The following is a 23,556-nucleotide window of genomic DNA, read 5'->3' as shown; positions in this document are numbered from 1 at the left end:
TAGTCATTGTAAGGCACAGTCATAACTAACCTTGAAGATGCTATGTCTGAAATAATCTATAATAGGGCTAATACATTTCTCCTTCCTGTCTAAAGACAGCGAATTCGGTAATACGCTGAGAAAAAATTAACTGTAAAAAAAATTCACAAAATAAACTAATAAAAAACAAGCACACATAATCCCAGTGACCCAACGCTATCAGCTGAACCCTGATACATTATGATGTAAATGAGTTTAATAACCCAGTTTAGCGGCTGACAGAAACAAGAGACGTGATAGCCGGCTCGCATAAAGGTTGTATAATTTGTGCTGAAACTGCACCAACATGCTTAAAACAATGAGGGTAAGCAAGCAGATGCAAATGACCCCATTCAGCCTTCATATCTGATCAAACTCCAGTACACCACAGCAATATGGTCGACCACAGCACACCCCGTGGTTCCATTATATACATACGCATTAGCAAAAAAGTCTAAAAATGTCCATAATCTACACTAGTGAGAACAACTTGATACTTGAACTCAGCAGCCAATAATTAGCCCAGAGCAAGGGTCAAGTCCAAATGACTTTTGATGGAGCTAAGCGGACCCAGACGCTTCCTGGAACCCGATCTTTGAGGCAGACCAGAGAATGGTCAAATGTACGCCTGGGCAGAAAAACAGACTGGAAAGTCTCACTCTCACATTTTTCTACATTAAAAAAAGTCACACCAAATCACCCTACCAGCTCAAGACACACATGGACACATAATGACAAAGCGGTTATCGCACCAAAAACTTGAAACAATTCATTCTGCTCAGAGAAAGACTAGATTTATGACTCACATGTGAGCACATGAGAGTCCAAAAGATTTTTTAAAAGTTGTTTACAGTGGAATTTATGGACTATCTTGTTTGTTGTTGCTCCTTTGTTCCTATGTCTGTACTTCTTATTTCCCACGTTTAATTGAGTATACAGATCGTCTACCGCTACAAACTAGCCGTAATTAAAATGCACATCCGCAAAACTTAAACAAATAATTAGCATCGTGTTATTGTTCCCTGGCGCACCAAAATAACTGCACGGCCTTCTATTTCCTTTCCTTTTCCCGACAGAAAGTGAAAATGTGCAGGCGTGCAGTTATACGGATAAGATGTGGCTGTGTGTTAACCCACAGCGAAATCAAGATACATCTGTCGAGACCACATGAGAGAGGTTGTGCAGCACAGAGAGGCATTTCCCATGAGTCTGTGGACACACATCGAGAGAAACGGCCTCTCCTGTCACAGCAAGGGCTCCTCAAACCGCCCCTCTACTGCCAAAATGTCCCCCTCTCACTACTTTGCTCGCTGTAGAGATTAGCAGCTCTCTGTGCCATGAAGAACACACCCTTTGCTTTCTAGTTTGGCCAGTAAACTGCAACTATAAGTGAGTCGGTGGCACTTTGACATTTGGCCTCCTGTAAGGAAAAACTACTCTCACGATAAAATGGAGCGAATCCTACCCCTTCTCAAAACTCAAATCTACAAGGAATTAAAAAAGTGCAAATGTGTTAAACCGAAGCATACAGACAGCGGTGGGAATGCGTGGTCTATGGTTTAAATCTGAGCTTAATTATCCAAATCCTCCAGAGTCGATGTGAATGACATCCGAACTGATTCTAAGCAGCGATGATCTCAAGATAATAAATCAGATACTAAACGCTTTGTACTCTTAACAGAGTCGGTTCCTCATTTGGTCTTCATAACATCTTCTCATTCTGATGTTTAATTGAATATACCCTCTTCCCCTTCCTGCTGCACAGCTTTTAAATATTCAGCACTCTGATACGTCGCCAGAGCTGCGAACGAGACGCCCCACAGAGAAAGGACATGTGTCTACGATATGTGGCCCACACATAGCGCATCACAAACATTCTTCACACACACATACACACAGCTTTGCTATCATGAAAACACCAAAATGCTCTCGGGATGAGGTTACCTGTATTGTTTTCCTGTTTCGGGCAGATTCCTCGAGAAGACGTCGATAAGCAGTCATCGTCCTCTGGCGTGACCTGGATGCCCACCTCCACAGGGTTGGAGGCTCTCCTCAGCTCGCCATGCGAGGGCGAGGGGGGCTTATCCACCGCTTTGTCCATGCACAAAGTGCCATTGCACTGCTTCCTTTTGTGCTCAATGAAAATAAGGATGTCTCCCAAAGGGAAGTTCATCTGACACTGGCCACAGGTGAGCAGATCCTGGTCTCCCTCCGGAGCTACCTGTACCAGCCCGCGCTGTTCCTGTCTGTCCTCCGAGACCACGGCTGAGAGGGGCTCGGCTGCACGCGGGAAGAATCCATATGTGACACAGAGGGATGGAAAAGCAGAGGGTTTATTAGAGACTGGGTGCCGTAATAAACGTATCAAAACTGAGTAAGCACACATCAGGGGACAAAAAAATGCACCGTTTCACACACCGTTTCTCTACTATGTTAAGGAGCTTGTGAATTGGGTATTGCACATCAACATCTCACCTATACATTTCATGCCATGGGGATTCTTAAATGTTTTTGTTTCATGAAGGTAATTATATGAAAACTAAAACAATTAAAACTTTAAAGACCAATTCGAACATACAATTGCTCTAACTGTTACATGAGTTGATTTAGCATGATATCCCAGAATACCAGTAAAAGCAAAATGATTTGGTAAATCTGTGTGACAGTCTGACTCTTTGTTTCACTCGACCACTCGACACATCTGGATCATGAGAAGACTGCGTGGTCAACACGTGTAGATTCGGAACTCGAGATATCCAGCAAAGGCAACACTGTTACTAGCCTGATAAGAGCTACAGCAATGCCTCAAATAATATCGACTATTCGTTTTCCCTCGTGATAAACTTGAGGTTGACACACTCGATTCTCCAGCTGTGTGTAATGTATTTTTGTAACGATTGTTTAGTGAAATCTTCTGCGCTACTACGTTAGCCTTAGAATGGTTAAGCATCTTGACCTTCTTTATAAGCTGCCAATTTCATGGTTTAATGAACCTAAAACCACAGAGAATCAAAAAATAGATTTTAATTTTAGTGGGTGATGATTGGTACAGATTTTGATAAGAAAAAAGGTGTTGGGAGCACCGCGGTTAAATTTACTTCAGCCCAGTCTGGGGCAGATATTGAGGGGCAGATCCCAGGCGTGCACATGAAGAAATATTCAACACAATTGCTCCCGTAACGCCATAAAAAGATAACGTATAATAAATTAATACTCTTGTCTGAGAAGTGATATTTTATATAACGTTGTATTGTCGAGTTGCTTGCCATGCAAATAAAGAGAAGAGAGCCTAACCGATATAAAGTAACTCAAACTTATTTTAGGTTTCAATCCTTTAAACAGAGTGATTGTTATTTTGATATTTGTGCGTTCCTCTAAATATTGTCGATTCATAATGATTAATAATGTACTACTTCCTAATATGCTCGATTACAATTAACACTGATGAAATCAATATGCTATATTTTTTATTTTAAAATAATAGCAAACGACTAGTCTAGCCTACTTATTATGTTGGCAAAATATAAATATCAGGTCTTTTAGTCTGACGTCAGATAAAACACTTTACACTGTATTTAACACTCGAGTTAGTCTTACATATAATTATTTTATCTGCAATCCAAAGATTTGCGCATTTTGAAATTGCATTGACGAAACTTTACACTACTGACCTTGTATAAACAAAAATTCGATCGTTATGTTGCTAAATAATATTTGATATTCCAGGGAAATACACAAGAGCAAATGAAGTTGGGTCGGAGAAACGTGGTCAACAACTAAAAACTGAATATAAGTAACACAAAGTTTTTTAAATTAAAATTAAAATTCCTCTACACTCAGCGCTGACATTGAAAATGTCATTAAATTTAAAATTGATTTTGAGAATATATTTTGGGAGTCTAATATACAAAACAGCTTAAACTGAGAAATATGATAATATTATTTAAATGGATCTGCTCTGAAAAGTCTCTCCTTGTGTTAAAAAAAATACGGTGCTTTTACAGAATATAAAGTGGATCGATTTGTACAAACATCCCATTCGTTCGCATGACTCTCTCACTACCAAAATAACTGCCCCCTTATAATTATGAATTAGATGGCAAAGTTTATCAAGATCGACATTTATATTGCTTGAACCTCCGTTGTTAATTTTTCAAGGACTTACTTGACCGAAAATGCAGTATTACAAAACACAAGGTATAAAAATTCAGCATTTGATGTCGGGTCAAAAAAGGCGAGGTAAAAACAGTTAAGAGTTCATATACAATACGCTTCGTTCTTGCTAACATATGGTCAAATATAGATAAAGATAGCGGTGAAACTGATCGGGTTCATGTCCAGTTTATGATCGTAGTCTGCCCCCTAGCGGCACGTTTCTGACACCCACAGAAGTGAACACACGGAGTAACCCGCGCCGAGAGCCTGTGTGTGGAAACCCAATAATGTTACGCGATACGATACAATGTTACAACAACGCAGGATTTATGTCAAACATGTTTATCTAATAAACGTATCCTAATACTTTTAGAGCTTGACATCTGTGACGGTAAAAGGTTATAATCTAAAAGGTGATGATCATCTGTAATGTTTTCGTTTCGTCGTGCTCGTGCTCGTGCAAACATTTCTGATCCAGAGAAAAACAAATCCGACTTTATGTTCAAAAAGGCACTTCACCACAACCTTTCACGAGACATTAAGAGTAAAACATAAGTATAAATATCACTGATACAATACTTAGAAAATATAGCCTACACATGACTATAAAAATAACCAATTTTCTCGATGCAGTTATCTCGAAACAGTTTTACCTTACCTTTGTCATCAGCATTTAAGATAAAATCAGGCCTAAGTGAAATCGATTTATCCTTTTTTGGTATGCACTCGAAATGTTAAATAACGCGGCTTAAAATCTTGTCCTTACGCGTCTAAACGCACGCCTGTGCGTGTAGATCAGAACCACGTTTAGCATCAAACGTAAGAAAAGCTTAGCTTTAAAAATCAAATGTATCAAAAATGTTTTATCTGTACACGGTTTTCTGTGCAATGTTAGTCTCAGACAGGCGACTATCACTCTCGGTTTGCTGGCAGTGGGTTGTACGCGCACGCGGCGCTTGTAAACAGTCGGACACGAGATTTTTCCCAATCAAAATTCACTTCCACTCTTTGAAAATCTTCCAAAAATAGTGCGAGAGGGGGGAAATCCTGCCCAGAATCACAGACAGGCAGCGTTACGGGACATTCCACGAGATTTGCGTCTAAATAACCAAGCTGGAGCATGCATACACATACCCACGACAGTCCGGTATATCTGAACGTTTGCTCTAAAGTGGTCAAAGCGGCGAGGGCACGACATACGCGCCTAAAGAGTCGGAATGAACTTCTCCAAATTGCACGGAAAGTATAGCAATGGAAAGCAAACTTTTCTGCCATTTCAGCGGAGGACGGTGCGCGTAAAGATATTTCATAGATGGGAACGCTCTCTTCGCTAAAGTCCACTTGACCACGATCTGCGCTGTCCAGTGTCCGGTGTGTCTTGACTGAGTACGCTCCTCTTCACCGCTCTTTCCCCTTAACTCAATATTACAGAACGGACTGCAAAACAGGTAAAGGGAATGGTACAAAATATTTGTCTTTACTTACGCGAAAAATCCCGCTTGCTTAAGTGCTGGGGTTTGCCTTGCTTGCGGCGAGACATGGTGGTTGGTGGTGGCTTTCAGCTCGGTTCACATCGGGAGAGCCGGGTTAGAAGGGAGACTCCAGAGAAAATATCTTCATCAATGCCTTTGACATCCAAAATAAATTAGAAATAATACAAAGATGGCGCAGGGAAGATGGATTGTGGGATAGCCGTCATGGCTTTTTTGAAAAGAGAGAGAGAGATGAAAAAATGGCAAAAGCCCCCCTGAGCTGCAAGTTCAAGTGCGGACGTGACGTCCCTGCGAACTTGAACGTCAGGAGATGGATGGACACAGACATACAGAACATGGGCAGGGCAAAGCCGTGGAGTGGGAGGAGGGAGTGGAAATAACAAAACCAATGGACACTCATTAGGGGCTGGACATGAAAAATAGACCCGAAGAAGCCAATGGACAGAAAGATCAGGGGGCCGGACAAGAGGCGAGAGAGAGAGAAGGGAGAGAGAGAGAGGGAGAGGGAGGGAGAGAGAGAGAGAGATGTTTAATGAAAGCAATGTGCGGTGCGGCGTGTGTGCTGGGGGTGGACGTAGGAAAGCAGACCACGAAAAGCCAATGGACAGAAGATTCAAGGGGGCTGGACATGCTACATACAAAGGGAGGGGTAGAGGAACCTCACATATAAGGTTTCGTAGTGGACATTGATCGGGACTTCTGGAGAAGACACAGTGGTTGAAACACAGTCATTCAAGTCCTGGTCAAACAGTCAGAGGTACTACACGCTGTGCAAAGGCTGATTGTAAGCGAGAGACGATCGGGTTGCATGAACAGGACAGACAGGTTCCGCGCTAGGGCATGTGGGTTCAACCGCCGCGTGCGCTGATCAGAAGGGCGCGCGATGGCACATTCCTCCAGAAGCCCAAAGAAACTAACAAACAGTGCCTGAGGGACATCATAGAAAACAGGATACTAGCTCACACTATTTACGAGTGATGTAGGTGGGACTTAAATACTACAAGAGTGTAATTTTAAAAATATAACACCACACTGACGAATAGATTGTGGGAGCAGCCCACTAGAAAGGGGACGGGGTAATAAGTTTCAGATGTGTTCAGATTATAGAGAATAGCGACTGGGGGAGGAGGGGGTGCCTGTAAACCACCGCGTGGATTTAGAAATATAAAGATGCTGCTGTAAACAGCACCGATGCATTCTAAATTACGACACCTAAAGAGACATCAAGCGTATAACAAAACCCGATGACAAGCGTAGTTCCTGGCATGAGGTGGGAGGAAGAGAGAGAGACACCCCTGCAAACTAGTTGAAGTACGACTATACTAAGCGACTGCTCCAGAGACTCAAAGCAGAGGCTGCGTGAAGAAGTGACAGTCTGCAGGGAAAGGCGCAATTCATAGGGGGAACCCTTAAGAAACCGATCGGAACTGAAGTCGAATACTGGAGTTAATACGTGACCCGTGAGTGAGTGAAAATGTTTTACAGGCTAAGCTGACATCTTTATTTCTGGACCAAGACTGATCGATGTGTTGGTTCGCGTTTTTCAGCGCGAGGTGTCAACTCTTTACGCTTGCGAGTCAGTTTTCACTGGGCAAAAGGTCAATTTTGCGTAATCTGGGAATGTCAAAGGATTCGACCGTATGCAAAACTAAACGCTTATGCTTCTCTTGTTATTACTGTCAATAAGTACATATAATGAAAACGCATCGATCTCAAATGTAGTGCTTTTAAAGCCTTTGGTTTAATGTTAATGTAACGTAGATGTCTTAATGCACAAACGGAATCGCTATGACTGAGCTAGCTACATTTTATAGCACTTTTAGGCGTGTGGAACCCTGTCAGTGTAGTATTTCTGCGATCTCGCATTGTGATGGACAGAGATCTTGCAGGGGATATTGCTCTGTTTTAAAGCTTCCTAGAAAAATGCTGTATTTTTCACGTTGCATAATTGTGTTATTTGAAATATTCCCATGCGTCTAACAATATCTTTGACGAAATAAAGTTGCGCGTTTGACAAAAAACCTATAATAACCTATAATAAAAACTTTGATAATTCAGCACCTGCCCTTATAAAACAATAGTGAAATATTCCCAGCTGTAAATATATCAGATGCTGATGTTACGACGAAATGTGAGGAAATTGGTTATTTGACTAAACGACTTATTACAGTTGCAAGTCCTACACATTGACAGCGCTCACGCTTGTAAAGAAAAATAGTTCTGTGTTAATGGGCAGTGTGTATCGTTGGATGTGCTTTTGGACCACTGCAGGCGCTGGGCACGTTTGCGGATATTCAAGCATTTGGATAACAGGGCACGAACCATGCCCCCTCGGGCCATTGACTTGTAGACCGATTTTTTTCGTTTTTTATTTTGACTTTCTTGAAAGTCTGTCCATGCTCCTCAGGGCAGGACATTGATCAGAGCAAATCGAGCGCTCGCACCTTCTGAAGGAAGCTATCAGGCAGCAACAAAACCCGCTTACAAACAAAAGCGCAATATGTGAATGATAATGCGACTGATCCCATCATAACTCAGCCAGACGTTAAATGTATTGCAATATCCATGTTTCTAATGCACGGTCAGGCACGCTTCAGTCGGTCTTTCTTAGAGAAAAAAAATGCTTTTTGTGTGTGAGAAAGTGACAGATAGAGCTAGAGGTTGAAAATGAAAATGAGAGTGAGAGAGAGCGCGATGACAGACTCGTGCTTAAAATAACGTTACGGCTCGATGCGCGAGGCCCTTTGAATGACACAAAAACCTCGAAACATCCTTTACCAAATCTATACAACACTATGCGAACCCTGGTTCTACTTTTTTTATTAAAATGCTATGTAGATTTTAACTATTTAGACAACCAGAAATGAATATTGGCCCATCTGTCAGAGAGATGGTTTAAAATGTAGACTGTTAAATTTCTTTTGGTGATGTGCATGCCTTCCACGGGTAGTGGCTCAAGGAAATTGACTGCCTGGCCCCTTGGGCGCATTTTAATATATGGAAATGACCGAGGGCTTATGCGATAAATCAACGCCCATCGCCCTGTTCATGCTTCACTCCTCTCATTTTCCCACTAGCTCTGGCAATTCATCAGCAGATCCGTTTTTCTGCAACTGTTGTCCAGCATTGATGTCATTTTGAAAGAGGTGTTGTATTGGCATTTATAGTATGCGCAATATTAGCACTTCGTAAATAAAACCCCAATGTGTTGCTGAAAGACTGTGTTTTAACTTATCGTTGCTTAAATGTAAAGAGTAGGCTGGATCTCAAAAACTGCGATTGTGTTTTTTTTCAATAACGCGATAAATTCGTGTTTTACCATAACATACACTAACATAATTACGTGTAATTATGTGGGATAATTTATGAAAGCTTGTTTTTTGACAAATTATTTAGTGCCTTAACTAGTCTATAGATCAAAAAGCGCATGCAGGCTATACAAAGGCTACACCTCTTGGTTTTGTTTCTGTTATTCGGTGCGGTGGTTAAAACAAACTAATTTTTAGAACAGAGAACTATTTATGCATTCTTCTGGATAACGTTTAAAGAATGCACAATAAAGAATCCAACCAATGGCCAAGTAAAATGTAATCCATTGTGAAAAAAACATGCAAGTAGTTTAGAAAGGAACTAAAAATTATTTGGCAAAATACACATGACCCTAACTGGATTTATGCTATAGGCTAATTTACAGGCAAATAAAGTTATCTTTGAGGCAATGACCGTCCTGGTTGGAAATAAATCGTTATTTTCTTGTTGGTATACGTCTGAATTAAAATGTCATACATTTCTGATACGGTGGTGGTATATCATCCTCTTATTCAGTCCTCTAGGATTTGTACAGCTTTTGACTAATTAACCATGCAAAAAGTCACTAACGTGATGATTTGTAACGAAATTAGGCTATTCTGTCTAAACTGGCCAAATTACTTACAATAGGCCTATACAAAGAACACTAAAGAGAAAGGACCGAGAAACTTCATAGGAGGCATCATTAATTCACTTTGACCAATTTTGCAAAGACGAATTTGCCTGTAATTTGACAGAAAACATACAGACCGTATAATGAAAATCTATATGGGCCTTGTCGTTTCGATTATGGATGACTTTGAAGTCTACATATCCCACTGAATATCAGTTTTACCTCAAAGGACGGCGAAAGGCGAAATGACATGGAATGGTCTTAAAATCCCTGGTAAGTCAAGCCTGGCCTTTTTTAAGGAATTTTAAGCTTCAGCAGTTCAGACACATTCGCAGACTGAAAATTAATATTAATGGCTAGATTTCACAATGTGGCATTATCACACAGAGCGATGGGTGGGCATGCCATCTGGGGTTTGGCAGGTATTAAATATAATCAAAGGGATTACATCTCCGTGGGCGAAATTATAAACGTGAGTACTGGAAAAGCAAGGATGTGTGAGTATGTTAAACATTGGAAAAGAGGAGAGAGGGTGAAGGATGAGAAAACCAGATAACCTGTAAGAGCTGTTCACATGTCCTTAGACATTTAGACAAATAAATGTTGTTGTTGCTTTTAATCAAGCATAAAAGACAAAAAATATATACATTTTAAATATTACTTGTCGTTGTTATTTGTATAAGTGTAACAAAAAAAATATTCGACAGGAAGGTTCATCTGAGTCTGTGTATTAGGTCTACTGTAATATTTGGTAATATTATGATGTGATGCGAATTGATGATGAAAGATGGACGTCAGTCGTTTATCTGTAGAGCTAAAGCTTTCGTTTAGTTTCTTATTCATGGATTGCGAAATATGATTTAAAAACACGGGTGCTTAGCCGATTCTCATTCCCTATACATTTCATTAGCATCACATGCCCGTACAGTATTTAAACGAATTATTAATTATTTATAAAAGAATATGACAAGATTTTGTTAAAACACTGGCACGTGGGTTTTACATGCAAACAGTATATGGTAAAATTCGTTATTATGCTTAAATGAGTTATGCTAAAATATTTCATTTATAGCATATTACAAGCAATTATATTGTGCAACCAAAAAAAAGATGTGCAACAAAGTAAAAGAGGGAGAAATTTAAAAGGTTCTGGTGGACACGAAATTGCGGACTTTGGCAGACAGAGAATATCGGCAAAACCCATATTTGTTGTGGTCCAGGCTCCCTCTAGTGCTCAAAACTGTAGGAAAACGAGTGGCGTCTCTAGTCATTACAGAATTAAACCCACGTAGGAAAATAGATGACCAGATACAGTACAATGACAATACAATACAGTACCATGAAATTAAACATAACTGCAAGACAAAAAAGTATTCACAATGCCTAATACAGGGCTAAAGGTTAGCGTTTTAAAAACGGAAATCACGAAAATGTGAAGATTCTATTTTCATACATTTTATATGGGTATTTTAAGAATAAAAAATGTTGTTTTGCCTAAATCTGTTTATTTTTGTATTTATTTATTTCAAAGGCTGTTTATAGCCTTACACACATTACAGAAAACGCTCTGCAGAGTGACATGTGGAGGAAAGGAAGTGACGGTTTGATTTTAATTATTATTATTATTATCTTTATTATCATTATTAATTAATTATTATTATTTTAAGGTTGTTAGTAAAGAGGTGATGATAATCATCAGTATATGTAATAAGAGAATATGAAACCCAAATGGCCCTAATTCACTTTCGTATAAGAACTGTGGAAAGCTCTTTTCTCGTGGGCGTTATTTGTATAAAAGCAAAAAGTACAGAATTAAAACATTGAAAGCTGTAGGTTAAAAAATTTGCAGCAGTGGATTATCTTAATTATTATTTTTATGTTTTAAATGGCCGTTATCCAATTCGTCTGAAGCAGAATTCGTATCAAGACACTCTTTAAACCAATTTAAAAATTCAGAACTGTTATGCACTATGCCATCTATTGGTAAGTCATAAACAGAACTTGGTTTGAGGGTCCTTGTATATATTTCCATCCAGCATTTATCTGGCAAACTGAGAATATTTATTTCAGAATTCATCAGAGTGAGGCATTCTGGTCATCGTTGCTTCAGAACCATGGACAGCGGCAACTAAATGGTTCCCAAAGAAACACGAAGTTTGGAATTGAATACGTTTCAAATTTTGTATTTGTATGTCCCAGGAAACATGCAAAGGACAAAAATCATACCCCAGGCTGAACAACGGTGCTGCAGTGGTCATTTTTATGCTCAGCATAACTGTATGCCAACTTTCCTTAATTTATTTCTGATTCTGATTACTTTAGCATGTAACATAACACCGAGTTTAAAACACTTTCAGTCATTTATCTGTTGCAAATAAATGAAACAAATGCAAGAAAATGTAAAAGAACGAAAAGATGCACCAGACTGAGTATACCAAAAAGTTAAAATCCTAATACAACGACGCTGGAGATTGTGGCGACTTGTGTGAAAACAAAAGAGCTTTTTGGTTCTTTAAAACACAAAAGACTAATGTTGTTCTAAATTATCCAGGACTTCGACGGTCTATATGGAAAGAAAAACATGTTCTGTTCCAGTTCAGTTTTCCTGTTTCCATAAAGTACTGTTAGTGTCATCTTTCCAGCTTACACAAACTCATTTTCATTAAAAAGATTCCTGATGCTTGGGTGACGATGTTTTTTTTTTTGTACTAACCTCTTTGCTTTCTTCACTTTTTTACCTCTTGGTAAATTCAGTTCCGTCCACCTAAAATCGAAATAAAATTTGTATTATATTTTAATGTGTGATTACACTGTGGAAATATGTTATGTGAAATGTGAAAGATGGTGTTAAAATATTAAAAGACGTGATTCCACAAAATGATGTCTTGGCTTATTCTTCATCTTAATTTTGTCCAAATAAAAGTAGCCTGTAAAAAAATTGAAAGATTACACATACCTGCCACACTGGAAAAGAAGATACTGTATAAAAAATTGCTGTGGAGAAAACAAGACGTTGGAGGCTGGTGGTCGAAGTTAAAGAAAGGTAGCCTACATTTCTTCTCAGTGTGAAATTGTGGGTGTCAGGGTAACGTTTTCACTATAGAAGATTCATTATAAACATATTTTCTATTGACATTTATAATCAAGATGAGGACTATTAATTGTGGACTCCACGAGCAATTAGCAGCAACATCTCGCAAACTATTCGCATGAAATCTAAAAAATTACAATGACTAAATGATACTCCACTTTTTTTAACATGTTGTGAATACCTTAATGTAATATTGTAACCTTGCTACATTAACTTCGTTAATGCGCTACAAAAAAAATGTTTGGTGCACGATACAGGAACAGCCTAAATAGGAGAATATGCTACGAACCTGTCATAAAGTAAAGCCCGATATTAGCCAAACATAGGCTTATAGGTACATCATTAAATAATAGCCTAACTGTTTACTCCACGTAAGACATAAGTTTGGTACAAAATAAAACAACTGCAATCATTACGGAAATTTCGTTTTTGAAGAAATCGCATGCGAAACCACTAGAAATTAACCACTAGATGGTGCTGTGGACAAATTATTATTCAAGGCACAAAAATTATTTGTTAGTTACCAAAACATAAAGTTCATTGTTCACCAGACGCCTCGTCACATGGTCTGGACCAAACAAACTATCAATAATACAAACTATTATTTTCGTTACATTTTATACTCTACAACTCATTATAAATATCTGGTTTAGGGTGTGTGTACCAGGCTTTGTTTCTGAGCAGCAAGCACAACAGTACAACAAACCCCTATTTAGCCACTAGATGGTGCTGTTGTCGTATAGCCTATCATAGGCTTTACGTTTTAATGTACAGTATATTTTCATTGGTCGTCAACAAATAGCCCCAAGAGTATCCACTTGCCCGGTGATCTAAGAGAGACTTCCAGCGTATCAGTCAATCAGAAGCAGGGGAGTCTAAATCTGGCGGGAAGACAGGATATACCTCAAATGGCTTTCCTGTAGCTCAGTGGTTAGAGCATAGGGTGGCCATTTCCATAACACCAAAAAGGAGGACACTTTGCGGCATTTAGTAAGGCAAGAATAATTGCATAGGACTCTGGTGTACTCGCAACTACAATACAATTTTGTCCATCATATCGATGGTATCATGATACAGTGGTTCTGAAATAGACTACTCTATTCATTGCCAGACAATTTGATCTACGATATATCTTGATGTAGACCTATGTGTAACAGAAGAAGCAAAAAAGTGTTTGTTCACAGTATTTGTATTTATTTATTCAAGACATTGTGATGTCTGTTTCAAAAACTGACCACTGAGATGAACCTGTACACTGAAAAAGGCAGATTGTTTAATTTGATGTAATCTGAATGTATATGTACAGAGTAGGGCGCTAGGACATTCTCACACAAAGCCTTAGCTTTCGTTTTCCCACAGGTCACCCCCTTAGCTGTAAATTAGACGAATCACTAAAGATCTCTCTGTCAACTTTCACTCCACAGTCACAGGCCGATTTAGGCCGATTCAGCGCAATTTCGAAAAGGAGGACAAATGAGCGTCCGGTTTGAGGCTGCGCCGGACAGGGGTCTTAAAATCCGGACTGTCCGGCCAAAATCCGGACGTATGGCCACCCTATTAGAGCATGGCGTGAGCAACCGAATGGGTTCGATCCCAGTATACATCAAATGTAGGCCTATATAGTATAATGCAAAGTATGTCACTTTTTGCATAAATGCAAACAAAGCCATAAAATCAAACTAGCATAAATTCATCATCCATAAAACGTCAAAGTAAACTTTGGTTTGCTATCCGTGACTTACTTAAAACCGTCTTGCCGAAGAAGTTACAACTAGGCTAGTATGAGCAGGTGTATTGCACACCTTGAGCGGCTTAGTGGAGTTAATGAAACTCTGAAGTCTCATAATGAAGAAATGACAAAACATGACGCAACTTACCTCATTCAGTGCGACAACATTGGGGCAAGTTGTCACATAAGGTCAACCTCACATTTTCCACAACAGTGGAATTGTTTATAGAGTTTCTGTAGCCAATCCTTTAATCGGAGGTTACCTATAAAAATAAAAAAGACCCAATCCACTCGGAGAAAGATTTACTGGATTTGAAGGTGTGACACACTTAAGTTACGACCTTCCTTGTTAAGAGTCCCGTTAATATTACGAGGCGTAAAAACACCACTAGTTCTTCCTTTGCTTGGAGAATGCAAAATTGTAACCATTTTGGCCGTTTTGTACAAGCTGTTCTGATTGCTTTAGTTCGACTGAGATAACGTTTGAAAAACATTTATTTTCTGGCGTCAAGGCGCTGAGCATGTCGGGAAATGTCTGTCCGGTGGGCGCCATATTGAAGCAGCAACTATTGTTATAAATTGAGAAGGGGCTGCTGCTGGCTGAGTTTACATGTTTTTTTGCGTGTTCGTTCTGAAAATATCTGGATTTAACTACGCAAGGTCATGAAAGAGATGTCAACGTAAGTTTTGTGTACCTATATTGACATTAGCCGGTTAAACAGAGTAGTTATAGAGGGGAATGCGATGCTAGGCTAGTTAAGTCCGTTTGTTGAGCTAACGGAATAAAACAGTAACACAAAGCGAAAGAAATCTGATTTTTTAATAAAAACGAAATATTTGCAAACATCCAAAATTATTAAATACGTGCGTTTAGTTTTATTCGTTTAAACAATGCATTTTAGTGGTATTGTGAAAAAGGTCGTGTCTTTGTTTACACAAAAGTGGTCAATGCTGGTGGATGCGATCAGCGTGTTTCTGTGCTTGTTTACGTTTATGTAAATGCGCCGCGTTTCAATTTTAACCTCTATAAACAGGTATTTGCCTAGTTTATTTCGACAGCCTGTCACAAAAAACGGCACGTAGACGTTCTGAGGCACGTTTAAGTGTTTTCTACGCAGTTTAACCTTTATGCTTAACGTTAAATCTAATGATTCATAATGTTTCATCATCTTTGCTGCAGAATGGTGGCAGCTTAATACAGCTTTTAGCTAAGTGTTTTCATCTGTTAAATCATTATGTTTAGTGCGCATTCTTGAATAAACGATGACAGTAAATGACCTGTTTAAGCTGCTCTTTATTCGCAGGACTGGCAGTAGTACGCTTGGCGGGCAGCAGCCTCGGAAACATTATGGCATCACATCTTCTATCAGTCTAGCCTTTCCCAGAGAGATAGACCACATCTACACTCAGAAGCTCACTGAGGCTATGAAACCCTTTGGAGTGTTTGAGGGTGAAAATGAACTTAATCACAGGTGGGCAGAGGGCTTTGTCTTCTATAATGTTTTTGAATTCCTCAATGGTTTTCGGCTAGAGCTGTTGTGGTTTATGCACTGCAGGCCACCATATTTACCTTCTTTATTCAACTACTACTATCTGTTTAAATAATTACATAGATCTCTGAAGAAACTTTACAAATTTGGAAATCATATCTTTGTGTGTCACAAAGTGACTTTTGTGCTCAGCAGGTTCACTTGATTTTATTTGTTGCCATTGTATTACTATGCTGCATGATTGTAGTGGCTTGTAGCAACACTTTGGTCTCCCTCAGTACAGCTGCTTCACTGAGATCTAGAAGTTACTACTAAGTAATCTTGGATTTCCACACTGACCTTGAAAATCTTCTCTTAGACAAAATTATTGTACACTCCCCCACTAATGTTTTAATAACTTTATGAATATTTCTTGTTTGGGAAACTTTTTGTATCTCACTGACTGTTCAAGGTCTAGTTGATGATGATTAACACAAGATGTATGCCGCTTTAAAAAGATGTATGTGCTCCCTGCTTGCTTTTCCACATTTTGTTAATGATTTGTGGCAATCAATCCCTAATTTGGTGTAGTTTTGGTGATAAAATTAGCTTGTAGACTTGTACAGCATAACTTGGGTAAATGGAGTGCGATTAATATGTCAAATGAGCACGTGTTTTGTAACATTAAACATTATGAAACAACGAATACACATTTTTGGATGTTTTTGTGCATGACCTGCCTTTAAATATTAAACCGATTTAATACTAAGATCTCTATTTCTCTTTTAACAAGCTTGACCTGTCTGACGACTTTTGCACACTTTACCTGCTACATAATGTCTGGTGGAAATGTATATAATATTTGTCATGAACATTCAACAAGTGCTCATTTTTCATGCTTGTTGAATGCAAAAGCTAATGCACAGTTGTTTGGATTTCAATAGATGGATTCTAGTCACATTACATAGCTACATCTATGGTGTGTTCTCTAAATGGGCATAAATGAAATGTTTCTGTGAAGTTTTTCCTAAGTGTAACAATAGGGGGTGTAGTTGCATCTTTTTCTGAAGATTGGCATGAATAAATGGTTGACGGTCGGATTTAGCTCTGGCTCATACTGGAGAAAGGTTGTAGTTCAGGGATCTTGTATTTAAATGTTTTGTTTTAATTGCATTAGGCGATGTTTTTGTTTTTTAAATCGCCTTCATGTGTTTCAGTCATTGCGTAACAACCTTTAGATCTGAATTGTCGGTGTACACATTGATGGTCTTTTTTTTGTAGGCTTGCAGTTCTTGGGAAGCTGAATTCTTTTGTTAAGGAGTGGATTGCAGAGATCAGTGAAACGAAGGTAAGATGTATTCCCCAATCTAAGCTCTCCTGGTTGGATTAACTGTTACATAGTGCAGTGTTTTTCTTAATCAATACTTGTTTTCACACAGAATCTTCCACAGTCAGCCGTGGCAAATGTTGGTGGCAAAATCTTTACTTTTGGCTCATATAGGTTGGGAGTGCACACAAAAGGTAAATTCAGTTATTTCCTAGCAGTAGAAAGAGTTTTAAAGGTCAGGCACTCCCTTTTTATCTTCTATCTGTTTTGTCCACAGAGCAAAATGTGCGTATCAATCCCTTTACGTATCAAAGTCTCTCTTTTCTTCAGGTGCTGATATAGATGCTTTGTGTGTTGCCCCACGACATGTTGAGCGCAGTGACTTTTTTTCGTCTTTCTTTGAAAAACTAAAACGACACGATGAGATTAAAGATCTACGGGTAAATACCTCATCACATACATGTCTGTCACTTTGTTTTTTTTTAATGGTGTGAATCATCTGTACAATTCCATTTCAGGCTGTGGAGGATGCATTTGTACCAGTGATCAAATTCAAGTTTGACGGCATTGAGGTAAAGCAGTTGGTGCAAAGTCGGAGATATGGAAATTGGTTGATATTCTTTTGCTCAGTTTTATCTTGTTCTACCCAGATTGATCTGCTGTTTGCAAGGCTTGCTTTCCAGTCCATCCCTGATAACCTGGACCTGAGAGGAGATTCACTCCTCAGAAACCTGGACATAAGATGCATTCGCAGTCTAAACGGTAACATCCTCAGATTTTCACTGTAGTCTTTGATTTGTAATGTGCAGTTGTTTTATATTCTTACATATTTGTTTTTACAGGTTGTCGTGTTACTGATGAAATCCTGTATTTGGTGCCTAATAAAGAGAATTTCAGATTAACGTTGAGAGCAATTAAATTGTGGGCCAAACGTAAGTATGATTTAAAGCTTCTCTAGCAAAGGAAAATGATAGGAGTCCGATTCAAGATTTAGTCGTCCACATGAACATGTATGCTAAAAGTCCTGAAATTTTCTGTTGTGAGATTTTCAACTACTTATTCTCCAAATATAAGCAGGTAAAGATGTACTTATGCAGTTAACAACTATTTCTACACTTTTAGGCCGTGGAATCTATTCCAACATGTTAGGCTTTCTGGGTGGAGTTTCCTGGGCTATGCTGGTGGCCAGGACATGTCAGCTGTACCCCAATGCTGTTGCTGCCACGCTAGTGCACAAATTCTTTCTGGTCTTCTCTAAATGGTGAGGTCACAGGCAGCATTAGCTTCATGTAATGGAAGTGAATCTTTGTGATTGAAATCTTGTCCGTCCAATACTGTGGTGTTTCTGTAATTCAAATTTTCCTTGTTTTTAAAGGATGTTTGTTTTTGTTTTAATCAGGGAATGGCCAAATCCTGTGCTTTTAAAACAACCTGAGGACAGTAACTTGAATCTACCAGTCTGGGACCCACGGGTTAGTGTTCTTATGCTACATTCAAATCAAAAAAGCAATCTTCATTAGTAGTTCTAAAGGGTTACTTTTACAGTATCATATAAAAGTAGAATCTCAGATGACAATCATCACGGCAGCAATTCGTTTTTGTTTATAACGGTGTATACAAAATAATATTGCACTGAAAAGTTTGGGAACCACAGCACTAAATCCTCTTGTTATTGTACACTCAGGTGAATCCGTCAGACAGGTACCATCTGATGCCAATCATCACTCCAGCATATCCACAACAAAACTCCACATACAACGTGTCCACATCCACACGCACCATCATGAGTGAAGAGTTCAAGAATGGTATAGTGTAACTAAGATTAATGTTGGAGTTTTTTTCATAATTGGCTTATCACTTACGCGTTGCTCATGTTTTCACAATTTTAAGGTCTCATGGTTACGGATGAAATTCTTCTGGGTAAAGCTGATTGGTCCAAGTTGTTTGAACCTCCCAACTTTTTCCAGAAGTACAAGTAAGTGTATTTTCACAGAATCAAATTAAGTTGCATTCCAGTGAATGTTGAACTTGAATGGTGTTTTGTTGGTTGCAGGCATTACATCGTCCTCACCGCCAGTGCATCCACTGAGGAAAACCACCTAGAATGGTAAGAGCACAGAAAGAATACATGCTTAAGGGTATGTTTGTGAAAATGGCCCTAAATTCAAATGGTCCTGGTTGTAATGTTTATGTCAGTAATGTTATTGAAAGCTTTGGTGCTGCCAAAAACATATTTAAAATGTACATTTTTACAGGATTGGACTGGTGGAATCAAAGATAAGAGTGTTGGTTGGAAATTTGGAGCGGAATGAGTATATCACACTTGCCCATGTGAACCCACAGTCTTTTCCTGGGTCAAAAGAGAACCGCAACGAGTAAGTAGTAAACGTATTAGTATCATAGTATGGAGTAGCTGTTTCAGTAATGATGTAAATGTCATGCTATAATTATGTTTTCAGCTAGGGTTCAAAATGTTTTCTCGAATAACTACTTAATAATGCCATTCTTGCTTAACCTTATTAATTTAGATAACAAATTGAAATACTTCATAATTTGATTCTTTCGTTGAAAACGTGAATATTAAATTCTGTCTTTATCGTATACGGCACACCTCTGGCTTCAGAAAGTCTTTGGTGGTTATTCTTGCTGCTTTAATATAAAGTAAACTAGGATTTACGTTGACCTAAAATTAGCAAAAGGGTAAAGTATTGCCAGTAATATTTGGTCTATCACTGATGGTAAACTCCTGTTAGATTTGGAAAACTAAAAATTATACTGTTTGATTGACCACAAGACCTACTTTATATATATTTCCACACTGTTTTTACAGAAATGAATTTGTGTCCATGTGGTTTATTGGAATCAACTTTAAAAAACTGGACAACTCTGACTGTGTTAATATTGACTTGACCTATGACATACAGTCCTTCACAGACACTGGTAAGCTCCTTGGCCTGGTATTGTTTTTCTCCATGAGTAGTTGGGGAAATTGAAAGCTGGCATTTGTTGACATCGGACTGCCATGTTTCATTGTAGTTTATAGGCAGGCTAGCAACATCAACATGCTGAAAGAGGGTATGACCATTGAGGCCACACATGTGAAAAAGAAACAGTTGCACCATTACCTGCCTCCTGAACTTGTGCAGAGGAAGAAAAAGGTATAACTACACTCCCATACATATGTGTGTTTACGGCAATGCACAGAGCATTTATAACTATGTCTTATCCTTTCAGCAGAGTTTGGGAGATATTAACCGTAGTTCAGATGGTGGTGGGTCAAAGCGCTGCTCCCTGGATGGCAGTCATCTGGACAGTTCCACAGACACAGGCACCCCGTTCAGCTCGCCTACACCAGTCAGCAAACCATGCCAGCCAGTCTCTACGCCTGAAGATAGGTAGTGTTGCTACGCTGAGAGGAGGGGGACAAAATTGGTCCATCACTAGAGGTTGAAACAGAAAAGTGGAAAGAGCATAACATTTTAGTTTATAGCAATGGTATGCAAAATGTCACTCATTTCACACAGGTTCCTTTATATGTTTTTGTGGTTAAGCACAATTTATGTCCTCTTTACGTTGTTTCCAAAATATGTAAATATGAGTTGTTAAGTTAGGAAAATTCTGAGATTCATGTATGTTAAAGTCCCTTCATTTATTAAATTCTCTTGTAATTTTTTTCTTTTAAATGTATTTATCTCCTTTGTTTCCCAGTAATACCAGTCCTCCAAACCTACCAGTCAGTGTATTTATGGACGGCTCCCCACCATCCGAATCATCTTCAACATCAGAACAGGGAATGTCCATCCCAGTCATTGGCTCCAGTAAGTACTTTTGCGTTTTGATGTCTTTTGATCCTGAATAGAAAACATACAGAAAGTTTATCAGTAGTTTTGCAAGTTGCAGCTTAACTCAAACAGTGCTTCCATTTCAGAGCCCCCACTGCCCACTGCCACTCCAGTCTCAGAACCCCTAGCTGGCAATACCATTCCCACAGTGGTGGGCCGTAATGTAATACCACGGTTGAGCTCTCCCACTCCTACTGAACTGCCCAACAGCCTTAATGGAGCTGCACCAAAGAGACCTCACTCTCCATCCCTGGAGGAGCCACCGAAAAGACACAAGGATGCAGAGGAGGTGAGATCTTCACTGACAAGTCATATAAGGTTGAAACATTGGGGGGAGTAATTATCAACAATAATAATTTTGAGAAACTATGCTTTGTTTGTGCTTTTCTTAACTTTGTTTTAGGTGATCCCTGATGACTCTGCATTTAAGGAACCATACCCTGTAACTGGCAATGGCTTGGATGTAGAAGATGGGCTGACGGAGGTAAGGGTTATTTTTCTTACTCTTGTTTGCCTGTTGTGTTTGCCTCAGGTGCTGACCACCATTTAGACCATTTCACTGAAACTGAAAACCGTTGTAAGATCAACATGATAAGAATTCACGCAATATTGTTTGTTCAAAAAGTAAATTGCTTTTTTGCTACAGGAGGGTCTTGCGGCAACCAAACCTATGCCAATACCTACAATTGATACATCAAGAACACAGGTAAACGCCATGCAGTCAGTATTATAATAGTTAATCTAAATTGAAATGTTTTTAAACAACCTGTTGTTTGTGTTCTCAGAGGCTACCTAGTAAAGAGCTTCCAGATGCATCATCCCCACTTCCCACAAGCAACCTCCGTGTGATTAAAAACTCTATCAGGCTCACATTAAATCGATAACAGTGAGTTGTCTTGAAGTAACATTGATTGTTGCCAATCGAGGTTTCCCTTTAAATGTTTTCCCATCTTTTCTAATATCTCTCTGCACAGGTTGTCCCTTAAAATGTGGGACCACCCTTGTAACAGCAGTGCTGCTTTTAAACTGCTACTGATGGTTGGCTGGTCTTCCTGCTTGTTACAAAGGTATCAGTGTAAAGTGTTGGCGTATGGATTGATTGAGGTTCTTTTTTTAATGCCTTACTGTCTCAGAATGCTTGCTTGGTAAACATCTGTTTGAGCTTTTGAAACAAATTGTACAGTAGATGTAGTTTGTATATAACTTAAAAATCATTGTTAGTCTTTCTATGCCACCTTAATGTAGATTTTAATAACAAAAAATGTAAAAAAAATTGTCCTGTTTGTCGCTTTAAATTAGATTATTCATTGTTTGTAGAAGCTGTTCCCTGCAAAATCTTTTGTAATCATTGTATTGGTTCTGGTACAGTTTCTGGGAGGACCTTTTGTTTGGGGTGTGCGTGCGTGTGTATGTATGTGTGAATGACCAGCATTAGTAACTAAAAACCGTAACCCAGTTACCTATTCACAATCATCTCTGCTGCCACTCCACGGCTCAGAGCAAAAGAACAGTATTAGAACTGGGGTCGGGGATGGTTGTTGGGCCTCTGTCTCAAGGCAGTTTGATGCAAGGGTTTTTTTTTCTTCTATGGATTCAATATTTGCTAAATGATTCCAGAGTGAGTGTTGGTTTATTGTGTGCACGTGCATGACTAGTTCCCTGCGTCTAGGGCATCACCCCTGCACCTCCCATGGAGGTCTGAATGGCAGAGTCTCCTGAACTTCAAGAACCGAAATTAAATGAGACCTGCCCTTTTTTTCATGATTTTCCTATTTGCATTTTCTTTTCATGTTGCAAGCCTCCTGCCCTGTTGGGGTTTACAGAGTACCTGTGGATTTAAAAAAACAACAAAAAAATAGGTTTACTATTCATATGGGGTTTCTTAACATTTTATTTATTTGGACCATTATAATTTTTATATCACAGACCTAGCAGCTGGATTTCTTTCTTCTAGATATCAGTTGCATTGTTCAGAATTTGATCTTCCTTGTTACCTTCAGAAAATCTGCTTGTCTTTTTTTTCTTTGATTTTTTTTGGGGGGGGTGGGGTAGGGCAAAAGTTGTATTTGAAATGATATTTTTGTATGTAATGTAAACTGCCTTTACATTTAAGAACATAAAATTCACAAAACCCCAGTGTTCTCGTGTCTTTTTATCAAGTGGCTTTGGCATTTCAAGAATTCCACACGTGAGCTAATGGACAACAATGATTTTAAAGCAGAAGAGAGCGCTGAACAGAAGTTTATATGCGTCTCTCTGCATACAGCAGTCTGATTGCCTGAAATGACGTCACCTCCTATGGTCAATCCCTGTGACGTACTATCTTAAAGTTGTAAATACTCCTGACGTTATGATAGTTATTCACACCTTGAACACGATTTAAAAGATCATCAGTCATTGCTGTTTTAAAATATTACGTGGATTATGAGCAAATGATATTAAAACTGCTGGATTAAACAAGGTAAAGCATAATTTCTCGGTTGGAAATAAACTTCCTTGTTTGTGGGTGA

The 23,556-nt window shown here is 38.9% G+C and overlaps 2 protein-coding genes across 7 annotated transcripts in view; one reads left to right on the top strand and one right to left on the bottom strand.

Annotated features, from left to right (window-relative positions):
* bcl11aa (BCL11 transcription factor A a) overlaps window positions 1-12,484 on the bottom strand; it is a 54,385-nt gene extending 41,901 nt beyond the window's left edge. The window contains exons 1-2 of one of the 3 annotated variants that reach the window (XM_057342641.1): window positions 5,659-12,484; window positions 1,963-2,298 (exon numbers count right to left, since the gene is read on the bottom strand). In XM_057342641.1, coding sequence (XP_057198624.1) covers window positions 1,963-2,298; window positions 5,659-5,713 — 391 coding nt within the window. In that variant the 5' untranslated portion in view covers window positions 5,714-12,484. Of the gene's footprint in view, window positions 1-1,962; window positions 2,299-4,831; window positions 5,632-5,658 lie in introns of those variants that run through there. The other 2 variants (XM_057342643.1, XM_057342642.1) reach the window with 2 other exon arrangements.
* Window positions 12,485-14,925: 2,441 nt separating this feature from the next.
* papolg (poly(A) polymerase gamma) lies at window positions 14,926-23,172 on the top strand. 4 transcript variants are annotated; one of them, XM_057342646.1, is made up of 23 exons: window positions 14,926-15,088; window positions 15,589-15,880; window positions 17,159-17,225; window positions 17,317-17,398; window positions 17,535-17,644; window positions 17,723-17,776; window positions 17,855-17,966; window positions 18,047-18,136; window positions 18,327-18,465; window positions 18,604-18,676; window positions 18,889-19,009; window positions 19,095-19,179; window positions 19,258-19,311; window positions 19,460-19,579; window positions 20,035-20,144; window positions 20,241-20,362; window positions 20,442-20,599; window positions 20,913-21,022; window positions 21,133-21,335; window positions 21,450-21,530; window positions 21,693-21,752; window positions 21,832-21,932; window positions 22,021-23,172. In XM_057342646.1, the coding sequence occupies exons 2-22, from the start codon at window positions 15,672-15,674 to the stop codon at window positions 21,928-21,930; spliced, it is 2,259 nt and encodes a 752-aa protein (XP_057198629.1). In that variant the 5' UTR covers window positions 14,926-15,088; window positions 15,589-15,671; the 3' UTR covers window positions 21,931-21,932; window positions 22,021-23,172. The 4 variants fall into 4 exon arrangements, with proteins under 4 accessions (XP_057198629.1, XP_057198628.1, XP_057198631.1 ...); XM_057342645.1 differs by having other exon boundaries at window positions 20,439-20,599; XM_057342648.1 differs by having other exon boundaries at window positions 15,713-15,880; window positions 22,021-23,171.
* The last annotated feature ends 384 nt before the right edge of the window (window positions 23,173-23,556 follow it).

This window comes from Triplophysa rosa, linkage group LG9, assembly GCF_024868665.1.
Source record: "Triplophysa rosa linkage group LG9, Trosa_1v2, whole genome shotgun sequence".
Taxonomy (NCBI): domain Eukaryota; kingdom Metazoa; phylum Chordata; class Actinopteri; order Cypriniformes; family Nemacheilidae; genus Triplophysa; species Triplophysa rosa.
Note: the sequence above shows the minus strand (reverse complement) of the source record. Positions and strands in the feature narration are given on the sequence as shown.